Raw genomic sequence first — 22,240 nt, 5'->3', positions numbered from 1 at the left:
ATTTATGATTTTACGCATGCAGAGTGAATGCAACTGTGGTCTTAGGGATATCAGTTCCTTTGAAACACTCGTCTTTAATAGACACAAGTTACGACAATTTGGCATTTAAAGAAATTCAAATCATATATATATTAGATTAGCAAGAACTGCAGTTGCACACTCTACATTCTCATTTAGAGAATGTAATATTTTCTGTTGTCTGTTCTTTGTCCAGGTGCTGTTGCACATGCTACATTATCAATATGAGACTATGTTTTGTTGTCTTTTAAGTGGTTTTGTGTTTCCTGTTGTTTGAGGTAGTTTCAGTTGCTCGGTCAAGCCTAGGGTGATCTTCCAAAGTTATTTCAGATTATTTACGACTCCTGTGCCCAACGGATCACAGTAGGCCACTGGATCTTAGTGTTTAGCAAGCAAATACCCCCTAGAGATTGCTCAAATGTTGACATGTTCATAACTCAAACAGTTGTGTTTTTAGAGGGTGTTTAATTTGGGTTGTTCTTTGCTAAAATTTCATCAAGGTTGAGGAGTGTCCCCAAAATTAGGCCTTGTTCCTTTTGAAAATTTCCACAAATTTGTTAATGCATATGGTTTGATGCAAAAGATTTAGTGGACTTGCTTGGAAAATATTTATGTTGTATGGGATTTTTTTCTAGAGTTGACTCTTCCTCACTAAGGTTATGTATGGTCTACAAGTTTTAGCATGAAAAATTGAAACTAAATAAAAATAGGAAATAATTTCTAAAATAAAACATAGGCTTTTTGTGCCAATAGTGGCATGTTGTGATGGTTACATTGTTGTGTTGTTATCCTTGCCATCAAGGTTCAAATCTCATGGGGATGAGGTCCCCTGTTTGTGGCCTCACTGGTTCATAGCTCCAAGTCAAAGCGTTTACCCCTCTTTAAAATAAAATAAAATAAACATAGGCTTTTTGTATGCTTGTTTGACATGAAACTATGCAAAAAAAATTAGAAAATGGCTATCCAAATGAAACACTTCTAACACAACACAATTCATCTTCTCAAAGCTATCAACATCATAGCTTACCAAAACACACTTATCAAAATAAATAAAAATAGGAAATAAATTCTAAAATAAAACATAGGCTTTTTGTATGCTTGTTTGACATGAAACTATGCGAAGAAATTAGAAAATGGCTATCCAAATGAAACACTTCTAACACGACACACTCATCTTCTCAAAGCTTTCAACATCATAGCTTACCAAAACACACTTATCAAAGGACACAAAATTAATAAAAAATAAGATAAACACTGAGTAAAAATTTAGAATTCATTAAAACATTTTAATTAAAAAATCATGCAGAAACTAGAAAACGGTTTCCAAAATAATACACATAAAAAGGCATGATTGGTCTTTCTTGTAGCTTTAAACATTAGTATATGGAGAACCTAAGGTTCCCAAATGGCATTCTTATAAAATGACACAATCCATCTTCCTTAGAGCTCTCAACATCACAATCTTTGGAGAACCTCCAATGTCTATTCTTCCTGTTGTAAAGACAAAGAAAGCATGCATGCATGGGGACATTTTTGGCCATTTTTAGGTCCCTCAACTTGGTCTAATCACCTGCCCATGGAGAATGCAATTTTAAACAAACAAGATCATTAAACTTAACTCTTAGATTGTAATACACATATAAGTAGGGAATGGGCTGAGGCCCAGGCAGCAATACATGCTTAATAGCTACCCTTTTCAAAATGCTTTTTCCCAAGTTGTTTCTAAATGCACAAGCTCATGAATTCACCATCACGATTGCAATTCTGGTGGCACTCTGGATTTTGTATAGATAGAGAAAAGCTACATCAAGATTGCCACCTGGCCCTATTCCCTGGCCCATTGTGGGAAACATTGTTAATTTCTAAAATCCAGTATCTAGGTAAATAGATCAGATTTAGATTTACACGACTCGATTTATTTAACAAAATAAAGCAGCGGAAAACTAGAAAAGCAAAACACATGCATACACAGTTCATATACTCTTCAATCAATTCATTGTTCAAAATCACTTTAGAACTTACAAGAGTTCACAGTACTTGGGAAAATGGCTTCGAAACGAGTTACAAACAAAACAGTAGACCTAGAAAATACCTACTACTGGCTATCTTCTCCTTTGCTTCAACTACTGTAATCTTTCTCTTTTCTGCCCTGTGTCTTAGAGAGGAGAGATAAGAGTCATACTTGAACTCTCCTCTCTAACCCTTAGCTTTCTTTTATAAAGTTTCATGATAGAATCATTCTTGAACTCTACTTCCTCCAAGAGGATATTGTTGAGTCACATTCGACCCTTCTTAGTTGACCACTTTAATTACTTTGGTGGATAATGTAAAGTCATACTTGATCTCTACTTCCTCCAAGAGGATATTGTTGAGTCCCATTTTCACTCTTAACTCCTCTAGGTTGAGACACTTGTCTCAACCTTGTCCACTCTACCTATCATATCTATCTGAGCTACAATCATCAACAGTCCCTCCTAGCGAGGAAGGTATTCACCACGACTCCAAGCTTGTTCTGAAAAAAAAAATCCCCTTTTACCAAGGGTTTGTTGAGTATGTCTGCAACTTGCTCATCTATCAAAATATACTGAAGCTTAATTGCTGCCTTCAAGACCTTATCTCGGATGAAATGATATCTAATCTCAATGTGTTTTGACCTCTCATGAAACACTGGCTTCTCTGAGAGTTTTATGCAACTTTAATTTCACAATGAATCACAGTAGGCTCCAGCCCCTGAACAAATAAACTTGCAAGCAGCTTGCAAACCCAAATTGCTTCACAGCTTGTCAAACTGACTATCATGTGCTCAGCTTCAACTAAACTGAGTGCTGCTGAGGTTTGCTCCCTATTGAACCAAGAAATCATGGTTGAACCCAAACTAAAACAACACCCTGAAGTGCTCTTCCGATCTGTATCACTCCCTGCCCAGTATAAATTGAAATAACCTTGCAACTTCACCCCATCTCCCCAAAGGTATCACAAACCATACTCCAGTGTGCCCTGCAAATATTGAGCACAAGCTTTATTGCGATCTAATGAACTTGCCTTGGCTCCACCATAGTGTAATATCGCAAAATCTATGAAAATAATAAATGAAATATTCAAGTTAAAAATAATTACGGAAATGAAAATTGAATTACAACTTTCAATTCCTAAGAACATGATAAAAGCAGCTGAATACCAATAGCAGTTACTGACTACTTTCACATGAAACTGAGATAAACTGAGATAATCAACTTTATCAATTTTATTTTCAAGAAATAAATAATGCTTAAACAAAAACTTGAACTGAACAGAACTTGATCATGCTGATCATGCCAAATGATCCTTTCCAGAAAGTTGGAGCATTTTAGGGAAAAGGGTATCATCAAGGGTTTGTTCCACCCAACCATGGATCTTTCGATCATGAGCAATTGTCACGTGCACAACTTCCAGACAAGTGCAGTATCCATTTTCTTGTCATCTGAGGCTTGGTGTAGAACCCACAACAATCATAACCAGCCAACCTGAACATATCCTTGCCTACTAGGTGACCTTCCTAGCTAGATGTTGCACTACTAGTCCTAGTGACAGACGTATACAATCCGTAGCATAGTACCACCTTGGCCAAGGTTTATGGTAAATAATAGCGCATAACTGTACAGTCAATGTCACCACCAATATTGTCCCATGCACCTATTTTTTCAGATAATATAAACCTTTTTGTCGGTAAGTCTCTAAGAAGACAATAATTTACCTATCCCAAGGTTGGTCTTTAGATCAAATAAGGTTGTGAGTTCAAACTTCAAAGGTTCATTCTAACTCAAGTTACAAGTTCTCACAGCATTCAGATATGACTCAAAGGACAGAACAAAAGGGAGACCAATCAAACAAACCTCAGCTAGAACCAAAGCATGTTGATTTAATCCTTGGACTCTGTCCCAACAGAATAATTCTCAGTTTTAATTTCCTTATTCAAAGCCATCATATCCTTAATGTGCACTGCTTACATAAAGGTGCAATATGTTCCAAAATCAAGAACAAATGCATACAAAAACCATGTTTCACCTAAATAGAGATATTGACATCAAACCCATTAACCAAGAAGCATTGTATGAGGACATGCAACATGATCATATATTTCTTGTTACTTAAATGATCTACTGTGGTGCAAATATAATGTCATAATGCTGACAATAAGAGCTTAACGGAGATGGAGATGACAAATTATGACTAAATGTTATCATGATGCAATTTCAAAACTTGTCAAAGTAGCTTGATGCAGACATAATGCTATAATGCCATGGGCATAAACCATGTTGCAGTATGAAACTATGATGCTCCCTAAGCGAGCCTCAAAGAGGAATATAAGTTTGCAATGCAGGAGGAATGATTTAGATGCAGATAGAGAAATAAAGGTAGAGACAAATATGTAGTTCAAAACCAGTGAAAAGAATTAAAATAATTCCAATGTCACAGTCTAAAAGTAAATCAATTGACAGTCATGCATCTATTTTTCAAAATCAGTTGTTCATATAAAAACAAGATTGAACCACTCAGAAATACTAAGCATCCACTTATTTACAATCAAAGTAACATTTACATGCATGTATGATTATCAAATGTTGATGGTGATCAAGTTGCACAAGCTCTCACCCCAAACTGGTTGTAACCACAACAACTAGTTGTAAACAATAGAAGAAAGAAAAAAAGATGCTTCTGTGCGGAAGCCTTCTCCAAAATGAAAAAACAAGAAGCAGGAACAATGCCTTCACTTTGTCGTCCACCAAGCGTTTTGCTTGGTGGTGGCAAGCGAAACCTCCTCCTACCAAGGTGGCAAGAGGGAGTTACTCTTGCCACATACGGCAAGAGTACCACCATAAAATAAGCAAACATAATCTACCAATATTAAGAATTTGGAATACCTCAAGACGAAATAACGATGAGCGCTGCATAAAATTAAGCAATACGATATATATGTATATATATTTATGAGTATGCAACCAGTGCATATATATATATATATATATATATATATATATATATTTATTGATTTATTTATTTATTTATTTATGAGTATGCAACCAGTGCATAGATATATATATACAATATGTATGTATATATAATATATACATATAATATATACATATGTATGTATATATAATATATACATATGGATATACATATGTATGTATAGATACATATGTATATCCATATGTATTTATTATATATACATACATATATAAAATTTAACATTTCCACCCTCATCAAATTCACATAACTGCATTTTAACTGAAATACTTTAAACGGCCATTGTCACATTTCACCAGAAATTAGTTATAAAATGATAAGGTCACTAGGAAGTGATGTAACATATATCCCCACCCTTGCGCTTCATCGTCCTCTATGATTATTTATGCAGTACAAACAAAAATCCTATGTGGTTCAGTAAATAAATTCCATTTTCCAAAAGAAATGAGGAAATCTCTGAAGGATCTCATCTTGATCCTCCCAAGTAGCGCTGTCTTCCCACATTGGATCAATATGGGGAAGGCAGTGTGCAGACTTAAATATATACATTTCAGACATATCTATACACAAGCAATACAGACAAGTGCTAGATAACATAGATTTATATTTACATATATCTATGTATGCGTGCATGCATATTTTGTACGTGTGAACTTGTGTGTGTGTATGTGTGCATATATATATTCTTATAAGCACTTGTATCTGATACATACATGCAGACACATGCAGACACATGCATGCATGCATACATGATAAACAAGCCAAAATAAAATCAATAAATATGAAATGCATTAGTGAATTACTAAGTTTTTTATTTAAATCAATAAGGTAACCAAACACCAAAGACCACTTAACCTCCTAGACACTCAGCCATCACCAGCTCCTCCTATGAAAATGGAAATAATTGTAGTTCATGGTTGAATGGCACTCCTAACTTTTAGCTTTACACGTCCAAACCTACGCTAATGATACTCTTTCCCCACTCGTAGGATGATTCTCCTCCTACATCCACTGACACAAGTGGATTAGATATCCTTGCCATTGAAATAACCATATATCAAATAATCTTAAATTGTATCAACAATTCATTTTCTTTTCTTTTTTCTTATATAAAATGCAATTTCTTTCATGATAGAATATACATGAAAATCACATAGCCAAAATTAATAAAATTTAACATTTCCACTCTCATTAAAAATTCACATAACTGCATTTTAACTGGAATTCTTTTAACGGCCATTGTCACAATCACCATAAATCAGTTATTATACTTATAAAATGGTAAGGTCACTGGGAAATGATGTAACATATCCCACCCTCATGCTCCATCATCCTCAATGATTATTTATGCAATTCAAAACATTTTAACCTGCATGGTTCAATACATAAATTCCATTTTCCAAAAGAAATGATGAAATCTTTGAAGGATCTAATCTTGATCCTCCCAGATATTGATCCCATTGGACCTTACATTAATTCACATTGCAGTTATGTCAGTGCAACTCACGTCCCTCAAGCACCTTGAGTGGCTCTATCATTACCACTCCTGGATCCTGCACCTACAAGCAATTCCACTCAATAAAATGCTCAAAATCTGATTTATATTTCTTTAAAAAAGAGACATGAAAAACATTGTGCAATCAGGTGACAGCTAGTGGCAGAGAATTCTATAGGCAACCAGTTGATAACTTTGACAACCTCAAAGGGTCCTATATAATAAGGTGCAAGATTGTATGCCCTTCAAAACTTAATAGAGCTTTTGTGGGGGTTAACCTTAAGAAAAACTCTCTCCAATCTCAAGACCTTCGGTTGTAATGTGAAGAGTCTTTGTATGTGTTTATATATCACATCAAACCAAGGCATTGTACAGTGGAACATTTTATTATCAATAAAGTGATCTTTTCTTCTGTGGTTGGGTTTTTTTCCTTCATTTGGAAGGGTTTTCCCAGGATAAATTTGTGTGCCTTGCATTTATTATGTTCTTCTTTATTGTTATTTATCTTTATTTCTAGGCTAAATATAACATGGTATCAGAGCCTAGTTGGATAATAGCAATTAAAGAAGAGGGTTTTCTTGATTATTAGTGTATGTCATGTCTCTGAGGAAAATATTTTCAAGTCTACAAAGAGAGGATATGAGATGTGTCTTCATCATTCTTTGTGACCCTCGATGCAGTTCAGTGCATGAGATTGCAGAAACAAATCAAGACTTCTATATATGTCTTCATGTCTATTCACATTAAGTGATTGTGCAATGTTTTCTTCATTCATCGGGCATATATTTTATCATGAGCCTTGGGTTTCGATCCACTAATCGCAGATATGAAGCACCACAGAGATGATAAGTTGAACGGATATCTTCTTTTGATCACATGATTTCCTTCTTTGGTACTCTTCCTTGGATTTTAGTAATTATGTGTTGATTCTTCTTTGTTATAGTTAGCTGATTGCCTGTATGTGATTGAGCTCTTCTTTTCCGGGAAATTTCCTCTTTTTTTGTGGTATCATCAGATAGTGTTGTGTACATTGCTATCACAAGTTTTGGATGGTATTTGCTAGTATTCTAAATCTGCTCCACAATCTTCTCTTTATTTATCTCCTCCTTTTGACACCCCTCCATGTGTGTTCCTTTTCGTAGAATGTCTCCCACAACTTTTTTACCTTTTCAGTCTGTTGTTTTCTTGTGCCGTTAGTTTCATTTCTATATTCTAAACGCTATTTGTCCTTTCATTTCAACATCCGATTGAGATTTATATGTTCACTGCTGCCTTCATGTCATGGGGTTTCTTTCTTTACTATCCTTGATGTGTGCGTTGGCAGTCAAAGTGTGTGTTGGTTCTATCCTTTCATATTCCATATCATTGGGTGTCATGTTCTTTGTTGTCATGCAAGACATGACCATTATTTTATTATTGCCATATACGATTGATAACAGCAGTTAGTCTTTCTCATGCTCCAACTTTTCACCATACTCTTAAGTGTTTTGAGAGGCTGAGAGCAGACAGAGCATTGTCCATACCCTCATCATCCAAAAGAATACATATTGGAGCATGGACCAATCTACAGAGTGAGTTATAGCAATGAGACACTGAAGGAAACAGGTGTGAGATATTCTGATAGGAAGAAATATCCGTGTAATAGTCTCCGTCTATAGAAAAGGACAAGGGAAGAACTGCATTCAAAGAACTTGCAGAACTATGTCATACTAAAGACAAACTTTCAATTGGCTTCAGCACCATTTTTTGGAGAAATGAGGTAATAGGATTATAGAACAATATGCATGCAATTAGTTCTACCATTTACTTACATGAATGGTTGTGGTTAAGTTTCTACTTGTCTAAATTGCTAAATTATCTTGCTTGAAGAAATGAGAAATATGCAAGTAGGCAGGATTTGAATTGTGAAGGAAAAATGCATGTATCCCAAAGCTGTATGTAAGGGATTTTATGTGAAAGTTCTGATGTTGACGGCTTGAACATATTTATGAGACTAATGCCATATTTGAGAGTGTATCTATTGGAAGTTTATTCCAAAAAGTCTTAAAGTTATACGCATAGGCTGTGCAAATATCAAGTGCTGAGAAGAATATTAATGCAAACTGACCCTGAATATTACATTTGACAAAGATTTACCATTTCAGAATGGCAAATTGACTCTTCTTGCTCTGGGCCAGTACCTGTAGAATTCTTCTGTATATGATCATGTGTAATCACTGAATGTGTATCATAATGCAGCTGTTTATGCTTGCAGATGACTGAACTATGTGCAGTGTGAGAACATTTGAAGCTAGATTGGAAACTTGAGTTGTCAAGTAGGGATATAGCAACCTGAGCTCTTTGTTACTATTAGCAAGGAATCATATGGAATCAAAAAATAAGTTTTCATATTCTTGAATATTGATCATAAATTAGTGCATGAGTTTTATATAGGTTTATCTCTCTTGGTTGCAGGAAAAGGATGCAACAAATTATGAGATGAGGATGTTGCTTTGATGTTAATATTCAAAGGGAGATGCTCAGGCTTAGAGGGAGGTTGCATCCTCTTACATATTGTTGTGATAATAATTCTTGAATGAGAGGGAGTCCTTATGAAATTCCTGCCATTCTTATACTTACTGTTTATGGTTCTTGATATTGTAGAATTTAAGACTCCGGCTGGAAATAAGCCTCAGCTGTGATTTATTTTCTTGCTGATTATGAGTACTTATGGGAAATTAATAAAATTTTGAGGTCAACCTGATTACTCTCACTTATGAGAGATTCATAGTGAGCATCATGTAAAGAGTCCATGATGTCACCACGTCGAGAGAATTTGTGATGAGAGTTGGAAGTCATGTTGAGAGAGTCCATGAGTGTACCACGTTGAGAGAGCTCGTGATAAAATACTAGTTGTAAACCTTACTAGTTTGTCACGTTGAGAGATTCCATAACAGCATCATGTTGAGCGAGTCCATGATGAAAGCTGATTGTGATTTTTTCTTTTGGAGGTTTATATGTTCCATGATAGCATCACATTGAGCGAGTCCGTGATAAAATCTGATTGTGATTCTTGCAAATTTGTCATGTCGAGAGATTCCATAACACCATCACGTTGAGCAAGTCCATGATGAAAGCTGATTTTGACTCTCGCAGTTGTTTCATGTTGAGTGATTTCATGAATAATGTTTTGGATCTATGTGATCAGAATTTATCATTGACATTTTTGGCTGCAGCCTTGTGTGATTGTTTAGCTAGGATCTCTCTCTCACCTAATAGGGAGTGTTGGAGATTGTAGATGCAATAGAGATATATATCTCTAGAAATATTGATGTTATTATCATTATGGTCACCTTCAGCTGAGAAGGACATTTATGATAAATTGTAATATTAAATATAAAGAGATGTGTCATACAACATGCATTGAGGCATAGAAATACGAAAAGTTATATTTGAAAATAAAGTCCTGTTTTGGGAAATTGAAGAGACCTTTGGTTGTAATGTGAAGAGTCTCTCTATGTGTTATATATACCGCATCATGCAAAAGGCATTGTACACTAGAACATTTTATTATCAATAAAGTGATCTTTTGTTATTTAGTTGGGTTTTTCCCTTCATTTGGAAGGCTTTCCCAAGATAATTTTGTGTCTTGCATCTATTTTATTCTTCTCTATAGTTATTTATCTTTATTTCCGGGCCAAACTTAACTAGCACATCTTCCAAAACTTATTTTAATTCGTTATGCCTTTCAATTCATCTCTGGATGGTATGTGGAATTGATGTTCAGCTGAGTTCCCAATGACACAAAGAGTGCTCGACAAAATCTTGAGGTTATCCTTGCATCTCTGTATGAGATACTTTTCTTGGGTATACTATGCATTCAAAGAAATTCTTGTACAAATTTCCTAGCCAAGATATAAGCTCCATTAGTCAAATTTCCAAGTATAAAATGAGCTACTTTGGCCAATCTATCTACCACCACTGGAATTGCATTGTGTCTATTCTTGGACATATGGAGGCCTCAAACAAAATCCATGTTAATAACCTGCCACTTCCAATCCAAAATGGCATGGGGTTTAAGTAAACTTGTTGGGTTTTGGTGCTCAACTTTAACTCTCTAACATTTAAGATAGCACGCTGCAAACCCAGCGATGTAATTTTTCATTCCTTTCCAAAAGTACAAAGGTTTAAGATCAGCTCACATTTGAGTAAAACCAAGATGCCATGAATAAGGTATGGAATGAGCTTCCTTAAAATCAAGACTACTTAGCTCTGGAAGATTTAGTATGTACATTCTCCCTTTATATCTCAACAGTCCACCTTGATCAATCTGGAAACCCTCACTGAAATCATGTGAATCCCTTTGTAATGTTGTTCTAACCTGGTAGTGGTATTCATCCCCTTCCAGTTTTTTAAGGATTTTGGTTCCACCAGAACCAACCGTTGCCATTGCTGAAATATGCCTCTTTGTGGCTTATAGCATCAACTACTATGTTTTCCTTACCTTTCATATAGTTAATCTCAAAGTCATAATCAGAGATCAATTTTAACCACCTCTATCAAGCATTCAAATTTTGCTGAGAAAATAATTTCTTAAGCATTGATGATCTGACCTAAGTTCGAAAGGTTTTCCCAAAAGATAGTGCCTCCATATTTGTAGGGTGTGAACAATAGTGGGTAACTCCAAATCATGAGATGCATAGTTTTGCTCGTAGCTCTTTGGTTTCCTTGACTCATAAGTGCTTACTTGTGTGTCTTGTGTTAGAACCCCTATTAAACCTTCTCTGAGGGCATTAGTGTCTTTCACTTTTTCTCTTAAAGAAGGCAATTGGGCATGCATTATGGGAAATTTTATCACAAATTTTTGGTAATATCCAGCTAACTGAATAATACTTCTTGCTTCCTAAACATTTCGAGCAACGGGCCATTCTATTATAGCTTTAATCTTGCTCAGATCTATTGCAATGTCCTCTGCAAAGATGATTTGTCCCGAATATTGTACCTCCCTCTGAAAGAACGTGCACTTAGACAGCTTTCCATACAACTTGTGTTCCCTTCACTCATAGTTTGCAAACTCTGCGAGTACTCTTAGAGTTGCCGAGTACTCTCATTTTTTTTTGTTGGGCGAGTACTCTCAAGTTTAACTCTCGTGTATTTATAGATGTAAAAAAACGTAGGTAAAAATGTCGATGCAAGGAAAACACTAGATAAGATGCATTTTTCACATGATTTTACTGCTATAAAACTGTGTTTTCTCTATTGAGATGTCAATTTATAATTCAATACAAATTTGTAATTGAATTCTACAAAGAATATATGTTTCTTTAAGAGATTTTAAATTTTAGTACTTATCGAGTTGTCAAGTTTTTGTCGAGTATATGAAGGGTTTTTGCCGAGTTGAAAATTTTGGGCTTCCTGAGTACTCTCCGAGTCCGAGTTTGCAAACTATGCCTTCACTATTGACAAACAATTTGTAGATGTCGGAGATGTTCCTCTTCATTTTTAAAATAGATTAAGATGTCATCAAGAAATACTAGAACAAATTTATCCACACATCTGAAATATATTGTTCATCAAAGTTCACAAACGCAGTTGGACCATTAGTGAATCCAAAGGCTGAACCTGTAGATTTGTAGTGACCATAACAAGTCTTAAAAAGTTGTTTTAGATATCTTCCTCCTTTAATCTCGATTGATGATCAAACAAATCATTGATCTTGGGTAACGAATACCTATTCTTAATGGTGTCCTTGTTCAAAATTCTATAATCAATGTATAGTGTGCGTTTGTGCCTGTGTCTGTGTCTTTGTCCATGTTTGTGTCTTTGTTCATGACCGTGTTTGTGTCTGTGTCTGTGTCTGCATCTGCATGCATGCATGTTTGCTTGGGAGTTTTGGGTAGTGAATACATGTCTATGGTTGGCATGTGAGAACCGGCAAGAGTTAGATTTTATCTCAATGCCAATCCATTTCTAGTTATTTGACCATCTCCTATATCAATAACAAATAGTTGATAAGTGGATTTCACATTCTACAAACTCCTAATTGCATTGGAATAAGTACAGAACTCCTGATTATGACAATCCATACATCTCAATTTGTGGACAAACTCAAAAGTCTGTAAAACTAAACCCAAAAAAACGAGAAAAGTCTGACCTAATCTTCTGCCTAACATTTCACATTTTGGTAAGAAAAGTTCTTGGATTTGTAAAAGAAAATCAAACAATCTGAAGTCTCATTTAAGGGACTTGAAAAGTCATATCAAATGCATGGTAAACATGGATGATCAGGATAAATGATAAAGGAAAGAGTAGTAAAATACAGACAGAAGCAAAGAAAGTAAATTTGCAAGATATAAACAAGGTAACACACAAGCCTAGTTACCCCATGTCTGAGTTGAAGCACATTGTTACATCCCAAATTTTGCCCTAAGTTTTAAATTGATCATAGCCGTTGGTTTAACGAATTATTTCTTTCTTGATCATGTGAAACAAGTGAGTTAATTATAGACGTTGTATCAATTTATTTCCTTCTTGATCATGGGAAACAAGTTAGTTAATTATAGACGTATCAATTTATTCTTTCCTGATCATGTGAAGAGAGTCAGTTAAATATAAACGTTGTACCAACTAATAATGAGTTATTTCATTCATGATCATGTGAAATGAGTTAGTTATTATTAGCGTTTATGAAATCTATAATTGTCATTAGTTGATCGACAACTGTTTGATTGGAATTTACGATTAGTATATTTTTGAATTGATGTTTTGGCGAGAATGCTTTGTTTGGGTGATTGCAAGAAGAAGACTGAAGAGAGGGGCAGCATTGCTAAATAGGATCATCGGAAGGAGATGGTCGATTGGTCCAATCATCAGGATCGACAGGTTTGACCTAAGACTACCTTGGAAAGGGTACGGAGACTTGACAACATGTTGCATTATGGGACTGCATGAGCTATTAGAAAAACAATATAATGAAACTTAAATAACCTAAATTAAAAATATGAAATTCGTACCTTTGAAGATTTATTATTTGAATTTATTATTTAATCATTATTATACACCCTCAAATACGAACACATATATAAAAATGAGGTGACACCAATAAATTATAAGTTTATAATCTAATGATGTCACTTCATCAATACATACACATGAACGTTTATAAGAATGCATAATAATAGTAAAATAATAAATAAAAACTCTTCAACTTCTTATTCTTTCCCTCTTTATTTCTTTCTTTTAAAAATTCGATTAGAGAGGCATTCGAATGGCTTTCTTTATAACTGAAGGTAGCCGAAGAGCCAAGCAATCCTTTTAATAGAGTCTCCTTGATTGTATATGATACAACATTTTTCCTCTCTGCATTTTTCCATGACTCTATTTCTCATCTGTATTTACGTTAAGGCGAGAGAAGAGAATCTGAGATTTTTATCGTCCTCAATAACTTGCCCTCCTGTTTCCTTTATATTCTTGTCATTACCTATCCGCGAGGACAGAGCTAGGGAGTGCGGAGTCCAATTCTTTCCAGCCACGGGAGTAGGAGCAGACTGGTATAAGTCACCCGCGGGAGTTGGAGCAGGCAGTTTAAAGTCACATAAGATATGCTGTGTTTAATTGAAAACGTCTTGAATCCATTACTTTCATTTAATCTTTTTGCCATGCTAATCGGAGTTCTGCTATAATCCTCTTTCCGCGTTTAAGTAAATTCTGATGCTGAATCATATACAGTCTGTATGGTGAATGCATGTATACATAATCATAGCTTCCTAGATGAAATTCATTGGGTCATATATCATGTCATATGCTATTCATTTGAGATTGTCTCAACCATAGATATGGAAGAAAGAAAATTATAATGATAACCATGAATTAATGAACCTATCCGAATTTACTTCTGATCTTTTTATACATCATGCAAATAATATCATAGAGACCAAACACCGAGGAAATCACCGGCAAGGATGCCATTAATGGTGATGAGGTGAAGATAACCTGCAAGAATCAAGATTGGAATCAGTAAACTAAGTAACAGACATATTTAATAGCTCATGCATGTCCTAATGATGAAACTAGTTGTCAAGTCGAATGGTGGAGATCGGGTTTACGAACCCAACTTTGAAATCCTTGGCCAGGGTAGATTAAGGCAGATGTGCCGAACATGAGATCTCTTTTGTTTGTCCAGATGCTTCATTTTATCAGGAATAACTGATGGGACACTCAAACCACCAGATTACTCAAATGGCTGGAGCTAAGAACATCTCAAACCCGATCCCGAGGTAGGGAGGGTTGTTCTATTAAGTTAGGAGGTGTGGGGATAAGTATGGTCCGCGGTTGGGAGGTTAAGCCTATGTCAATGCTTCTTCTCTCACCAATGTCGAGGCTTGATCAACAACAAGACAAGTGAAATCTCCATCATACCTGTATGATCTTTTGCACTTAACCATTGGATTCATGGAAGCATAAACAAATAATGTAGAATATATGCAAGAACATATTATATGTTTAAAATGGTAGTTGTTACTTTATTTTCAGTTGAACATGTTGGATTGATTTAAATGGTATCGTTTATTCCCTTTGCATTCATTGAATTTAAAATGAAATTTGATTAGGTAGCAGTTACTCCTTTCTAATTATAATTAGTTAAGGAAGTCATTGTCATATGAAAGGGATTAGTTGTTAGTTGAATGCTATTAAAATTGGTTAGGAAAATTCGTATGTTACACACATGACACCAGAGCCTAGGTGTTCTTTGTAAGCAACAATGTCGACCAGTGATTAAACAGTAGTATGTAATTTACTAATTAGCTTCTATATGATGATCATTACAGAAGGTCTTAAGGTTTCAGATAAATCTGCACATCTATTAGTTTACTGATTGCTCTTGTACAGTGGCTCATGCTCCTGCAATTGACAGATGAATCAGAGTACAACTGAAGCAACCTGCAAGGTCAAGGTCAAATTGAATGTTTCAAAAGAAAACCTTACAAGTAATGTGTCACCTTAAATATAAGATATATCGACACAAGTATTTATCAAGACAACAAATAAGGAAATGCGAAAAACTAAGTCTTTGTTACTTGAACTTCATTCAAAAGAACAAAAGCCAACTGAAGGAAGCAAATAGGGTATCCAGAGATTAAATAGCAGACAATACACTTAAACTTTGAATGCTTATCATTAAAGGTCATTTGACTTGGATACAGTGGTTTCTAGAACTGAAACCACCACATTACTCCCTAAGTAGAAGTGAAAAAACCTGTAAAGTGAGATTGAATCTCTGAAGGAGAAAGTGTGCCAGTTAAATTTACCATGAGACGTGTATAAACATCTTATTTCTGAAGACCATAGGCATTGTAAATACTGAATGTAACTCCAGTAGCTACCAATTGAAACATGAGATAAGTCTTCCCAGCACAAGTAAGTCAGGTCTACTATATTCTTCATCTGTTTGTACATGATGTCCCTAAACATCACAAAAATAACCTTATCGGATTGCCTTTATGTAACCATAACCTTCTCACTTTCTGTATCACCATATTTATGTCAAAAATCATTCATCGTCCTCACTGTAATCATTGTCAACAAAAATACCATGATTGAAATCGTGAATGTCCATCGGAGACCTACCATCAGGCAGTCCTCCACCATGACTTTCATCACTGGCCTCCTCATTAGCCCCAGACAAATCATGATCAAACCTCGCTTTATTAGCATTTACTCTGTCTGTACCTGCTTTTCTGTAAAGAATTCCCATTCTCATCATGTAATAATACTTCTCTCGAACTGCTACAAGAGGATGCTTCTCAAGCAACTGTGCACTTTTGTAAGCTTCTCTAAGTGTCAATGATGTCTTTGCACACTTCCGAGAAAGATAAAATATTCCAGGATAGCGTGTAAAAACCCTTGTAAATCTTTCAGGGAGCTTCATTTCCTCACGCAAGGGACTAAAATTATTTCTCTCAGTTCTCCTGTAAATGGTCAAATTTAACAGCTCGTGGAAAACACCCACTACCCTCTTCTCCATCAAGTGACTCTCGGGATCAAGATTAGATGCATCCTCATAGGGCGATATATAAGGAAGCTTTTGCCATTCATCCATCCAAGAAATAACCTTCTTCATTCTTCCATAACCACGTGGATAGTTCATTTCATATGCCAAAGGTACAGATTTTTTGAAATTCCTATAACTAATATCCCCAGCTTTATCTTCGGCCCTCTTCTGGAGAACTGAAATAGCTAAGTCATCTTTCCATCCCACGAGTTGCACGCCGAGGCTATTGCCAGGCATCTTCACAAAGCTCAAGTACTCGGGATAATTTGGAATCAGAGTCTCTACATAATCATCTGAGAGACCCAAATCCCATTTCCAGGACTCTAAAATGCGCAATGGAAGTTTCCTACTTTTGGTCATCATGAGCATTTTACACAACCTGTGTACAGACTCCATACCCTGTTCTTGATTTATTCTCTGCTCCACCTTGTGAAGTTCACTTACCTCCTTAGTTAATTTAAACCATGGGACATTATATTTGGGTCCAACAAATTCCTGAAAAATTGTTGGGTACCTTCTCATAAACCTCAAAACAGGAATAGTCAAGCCCAGATGGTCCTGCTTCTTTGCAACAGAAGATACTGGTAGGGACTCACCTGGATGTTTCTTGATAATATCTTTTAGCATGCAAACAGCTTTTATTTCTGCCTCCTTGTTTACTACATGATCAAAACCCCTATTTTTCACCCATCTTAGCCTGACTTTCGTTATAAAATGTTTTTGGGTGCAGCTATAAAAACACCCATTATTCAGCAATGGGCTTGAACTGTGACCTGTTATTATAATTCCATTGTTACCAAAAAAAATGTTTCCAGTACAGGATATTTGGTTTCTAAATTTTTGGAATAAAATGGTTGCGAACTGTATCGAGGAGTTATTCGACATGACAGTGTTTATCATATGTTTAAAAACAAATCAGCAATCTTCTATGCCGAGTTACCATACCTTCACATATTTCGCACATTCTCTGTCAGATCATAATCCTCCGTGCTTAATCATTCAATGTCTCCCACCGATTGCAACGAAGGACTTTCAGGGTTTTCGCACGGCTAACTTTGAAAACTGATGGGAAAGAACATGGTAAATTTTTTGATACAAATTTCCGTTGAGAATTCAGAACTCAGATGTAGCCTCGCAGCAGCTAACCTAAAATTAAGATATTTTAATGATTTCAAAATCTTGACCTTTGTATGAAAGGATCAAATATCAAATCGCTTTTAATATGTCTCCGAATTTATAATTTTGAGTTAGAAAGGAATTTTATTGATTTAAAATTTTAAAAATCAATCTTCATAATTTGAAAAATGGTTATTATTTTTTTGAAATTTTTATATAAAGGTTGTATTCACTTTATTATAGTAAAACAACTGGAAGTATTTTTATTATATTTGTAATCATCCTTTTGGAATAAGCTGGAAATTATACATAGAATTTAAATGTTTAAAAAAAAATTACAAAAACTAATTTTTTTATTACTATTTATTATTTTATAATAATATAATTTTAGGTTATGTATAAAATCACATTAAATGTTTGAAAATTCAAAGTATGAGCATTTGTTGTGATGTTATTTCATGAAATACAATGATCTAGTGGTAGAATATTAATAATTTATAAAAAGCACTTCAACTTCAATTAAAACATTCAAGAAAGTACAATATGTTTAAACTTGAAACAAAGATGAGGTATGCAATTAAGCAAGAAGTGAGCAATTTTGAGAGCATATGTTCCTTCTAATGATTCATTTTTTTCGTAAAGTTTGCAAAATGTAGAGAGAGTAAGGCTAGTTAAATACATGTCTCTACTTATAGTTTGATAGAGAGTAGGGCTAGTTGAATACATGTCTTTATTTATTGTTCATAAAGAAATGCAAGTCATCTACTACAATCTTTTCTGCTAATCATCCAACATTTCAACAAATTAGTATGAATGGTCTTAAAATTTGTTTAATACTTGATCAAATCTAGTTTACTAATGCATGTTTTATCCACTTTGAAAAGTGATATTGAATATAAGGGTGAGTGAATCGTTGAGTTGGTATGAAGGCGAGTCGTGAGGTGTATTGTTAGGCTAATGATCCTGGTGCTACGTATCAACTCCAATTCGAGTCACATTGGTTACCACGGACCCTTTATTAGAGACAAGATATTACTTTACCAAAGGCATAGTGGCGCTTTGAGGTTGCGGATTTGTGTCCAATGCTAGGGTTTTGGCAATGGCACTAAGGTGTAGAGGGAGTCACAATGGTTCCAAAATGCGTGCGGATAAGCCCTTTATGTGCCTTTGACACCTTTGCATGTTCGCATACAACAGGAGGGCTTTCGTTTTCAGAGGAGCCTTCAGTGTAAGGAAACTTGCAAGAAAAATATAATTGTTTCCACATAACCCATAATAGATCTGAAATAAAAATGCAATTAAAAATCCACATGCAAGAGAATATACAACATACCCACAAAAAATGTGACACAAGATATACCTTGGGAAACCCTCATTGAGAGAAAAAAACCCAACCTCCAAAAGCATCCATCACCATGTATTATTCAACAAAAACATCATTGCGATACAACCATGAAAGTCTTCAAAGCCATAGCCACAATCAAGCAATCCATGTGAACAAGCATGAATCCACACATCCCATGTCGTGCTTCCAACCTTCACAAATGCTCCCTTGGCTAACCTGTCAAGCCTTGTCTTGCTCAACTCTTGTCTTTTTTCCTTTTGTCTTTTTGTCATGTCTCTACACCTTGTGGTTGCTTATATAGTAGCAAGTCCCACAAAACCACCAAGTGGTATTACATAAACCATATGCTACCTAACCCACTAACCCCACATTTAATATTGGACATTTAATTTTTTTTTCCAATATTAAATAATTACATCAAATATTATCACAATGTTATAATATAACTCATCAATCCTATGGGAATCTTTACATGTTGCACGTCCATCTAGGCGCTCCTAGGTGCAACATTACATAGTAAGATAATACAATATTGTAGAACGTGTGCAACACACATAATCTTGACAATATCTCACTTGTTGTATACATTGCATAGGGTTGATTTGTAGCCACATAAATGAACAATGAAAATCTCCCTCCTAGCACATCCACCATCATGGACTAATGTACATCATGTGCTCCATCCTGGTACCCACAACAAAATCAAAGTATCTAGCTTCTCAACTATGAATGATCCCACCTCTTATTATGTCACTGCCACTGGACATACAGATAAGTCATCCAAAGAGAAAGCAACCCAACCTGTCACATAAGAATCATAAAATCTTGTACCAACTAAAATGCCAAGCACAAACACCTAATCCAAAGGTAATCACAAGTATCTGTAGTTGTAAAAAAAATCCATATATGAAATAGCACCCACAACAAGTGCTAAACCCATCCAACTATCCATACCTCAAAAGGTATACCAAGTGAATCTCACGTCATCAACATATCCAATTTGTAACCTGCAATCACAAGCCTCGAGAGCAATACTTATTACATATATACCAAGAAGCTCACACTACAAAAGATAATGTCAAATATGTAACCAATCCACTCACAACATCTCAAAGAAGTGAATCCATGTAGTACAAGGACATCCACAATACATAAACCAATAATCTGCAAGAACAACTCTCATAACAAGTCTCCAACACTCTCCCAAGTCCTCCACAACCAACAAAGGAAAGAGATAAAGAAATAATCATGTCATCTCTCACATGACATACATGAACATAAACCAATGATAATAATCTCCAACCAATCTTAAATCCAATGTAAGTGAAACCGAACATCTAGGAAGACAACCAAGATCAAAGAGAAACCCTACAAACCACAACATGTATCATGTCTTTCTACACACACCTCTAGATGTAAATTATGTCAAGTAAGATCTCCTCCGTAAAACCCTAACCAAGAAGCCATGACAACACCGAAACCATACCATATATAACCAATCATGGATGTAAGCCTCTCATAAAAAGATCAAACTCATAAACCATTCCTAAACCCAAGGATAACCATTCCTAATCCAAAGAATATGCCCAATATAAAACCATCTCCCACACTTAACCAACATAACAACATACGCACATGGAGATAACCAATGCTAAACCATCTCTCAAATGAACCCTCCAGAATTAACTCATGTACCATAGCTCAAGATCCATATCCATGAAAGATAAACATAAACATAATGTACCTGAGAGAAACAATGGGCTATACCTCTCAAGTAGTAAACTGTCAAGTACACCAAGAGTTGGGGAATGAGAATGCTCATCAAGATATCCAAGTATCCAACCAAGACTCGTCTAAGAACAATCTCCTCTCAAGTCCATATTAGGTGAATGCCCCTCAAACTTCCTGTTGAAACCAAACAACTATCCCAAATAAATTCTCTAATCCAAGAGAAATCAATATCACCACCATTTCTAAGTTTCCATGAGCACCTATAACCAATCAATCCACACCAACTCTAAATGCAAAATAGCAATATCATGAAGTATCCAACAAATGATCAATGTATTCAATACAAAGAAACTAAACCAAGATCAATGTCAAAGTTCCAACCATGGTCTCAAGAACATAAACATGTCAACATGATCTAAATCATTTCAATCAAAGAGATAACACACTCCATATGAACATACTATGACATGTCAAAGCTCTAAATGTATATCAAGAGTATATAATAATATAATAATGAAACCATCCTAACACCAAGGATAACATGTCAAATGAAAGCATAAACCACACCTTTACCAAGAATCCCATGAGTCCTTAAGATGCAACCATCTCCACACACCATGAGCAAAACCATCTTGACACACCATGAAGATAACAAGTGCATCATGCAAATGTCAAAGATGCTTCTACAGCAATAAGATCTAAAATGAACCTCCAACAACTGCAAACTCTCTCTCTCTCTCTCTCTCTCTCTCTCTCTCTCTCTCTCTCTCTCGATACATATATATATATATACATACATATATATATATACATATATATATATATACATATATATATATATATACATATATATATATACATATATATATATACATATATATATATATACATATATATATATACATATATATATATACATATATATATATACATATATATATATACATATATATATATACATATATATATATATCAGTGCCAAAAAAACTCCCACTCAACCATGGTACCAAGTAACTCATGACATCATAAAATCTATCTCCTACATGAAGATCCCTTAGGTCTACACTCACACAACCAAAGTGTTAGTACCAAGTGATACTAAGAAGATACAAACCAAACCAAGAACTAATTTTGCACGGCCACTTCATCATTGTCACAAGCTCCCATTGAATTATGTATCCAAGCTATCCATGACATCATGATGAAAAATCATCCTCTAACCATGAGAATCAACCAAGGCATCAAACCATCAAAGAACTCAAAGTGAACATCATGAGCTCCTCAAAATAAATCAAATAACCATGATCCTCAAAAAGAAGATATACTACCATAACCAAGTCAAGAATCCAAACCAATGAACATCAAGGATGTACCTGTATATCCAGTCATATCATGTCAAATTTCATGACACCATGATCACATCTATGAACTAAGCAAATAACTCTCAAAGTGTCCAAACTATCAACATAAAATAGTCAACCACAATCCTCTGCCATGA

The 22,240-nt window shown here is 35.1% G+C and overlaps 1 protein-coding gene across 4 annotated transcripts; it reads right to left on the bottom strand.

The window, feature by feature from the left end:
• Positions 1–1,996: 1,996 nt before the first annotated feature.
• Positions 1,997–17,740, bottom strand: LOC149553440 (protein WHAT'S THIS FACTOR 9, mitochondrial-like). Of its 4 annotated transcripts, none has more exons than XM_089788890.1 (2): positions 15,808–17,726; positions 1,997–3,092 (listed from the first exon to the last, which is right to left on the bottom strand). In XM_089788890.1, exon 1 carries the CDS (start codon positions 17,448–17,450, stop codon positions 16,050–16,052), a length of 1,401 nt encoding a protein of 466 aa, XP_089645016.1. In that variant the 5' UTR covers positions 17,451–17,726; the 3' UTR covers positions 1,997–3,092; positions 15,808–16,049. The 4 variants fall into 4 exon arrangements, with proteins under 4 accessions (XP_089645016.1, XP_089645013.1, XP_089645015.1 ...); XM_089788887.1 differs by having other exon boundaries at positions 1,997–3,015; XM_089788889.1 differs by lacking the exon at positions 1,997–3,092 and adding an exon at positions 6,234–6,578 and having other exon boundaries at positions 15,808–17,740.
• Positions 17,741–22,240: the final 4,500 nt, after the last annotated feature.

Source organism: Cupressus sempervirens, chromosome 6 (genome assembly GCF_028749045.1).
Source record: "Cupressus sempervirens isolate cs-2001-9-10 chromosome 6, ASM2874904v1, whole genome shotgun sequence".
Taxonomy (NCBI): domain Eukaryota; kingdom Viridiplantae; phylum Streptophyta; class Pinopsida; order Cupressales; family Cupressaceae; genus Cupressus; species Cupressus sempervirens.
Note: the sequence above shows the minus strand (reverse complement) of the source record. Positions and strands in the feature narration are given on the sequence as shown.

What these genes read in the sequence shown, in the direction of transcription:
- LOC149553440 (XM_089788889.1), bottom strand. Translation starts at nt 17,450, where the DNA reads ATGATAAACACTGTCATGTCGAATAACTCCTCGATACAGTTCGCAACC.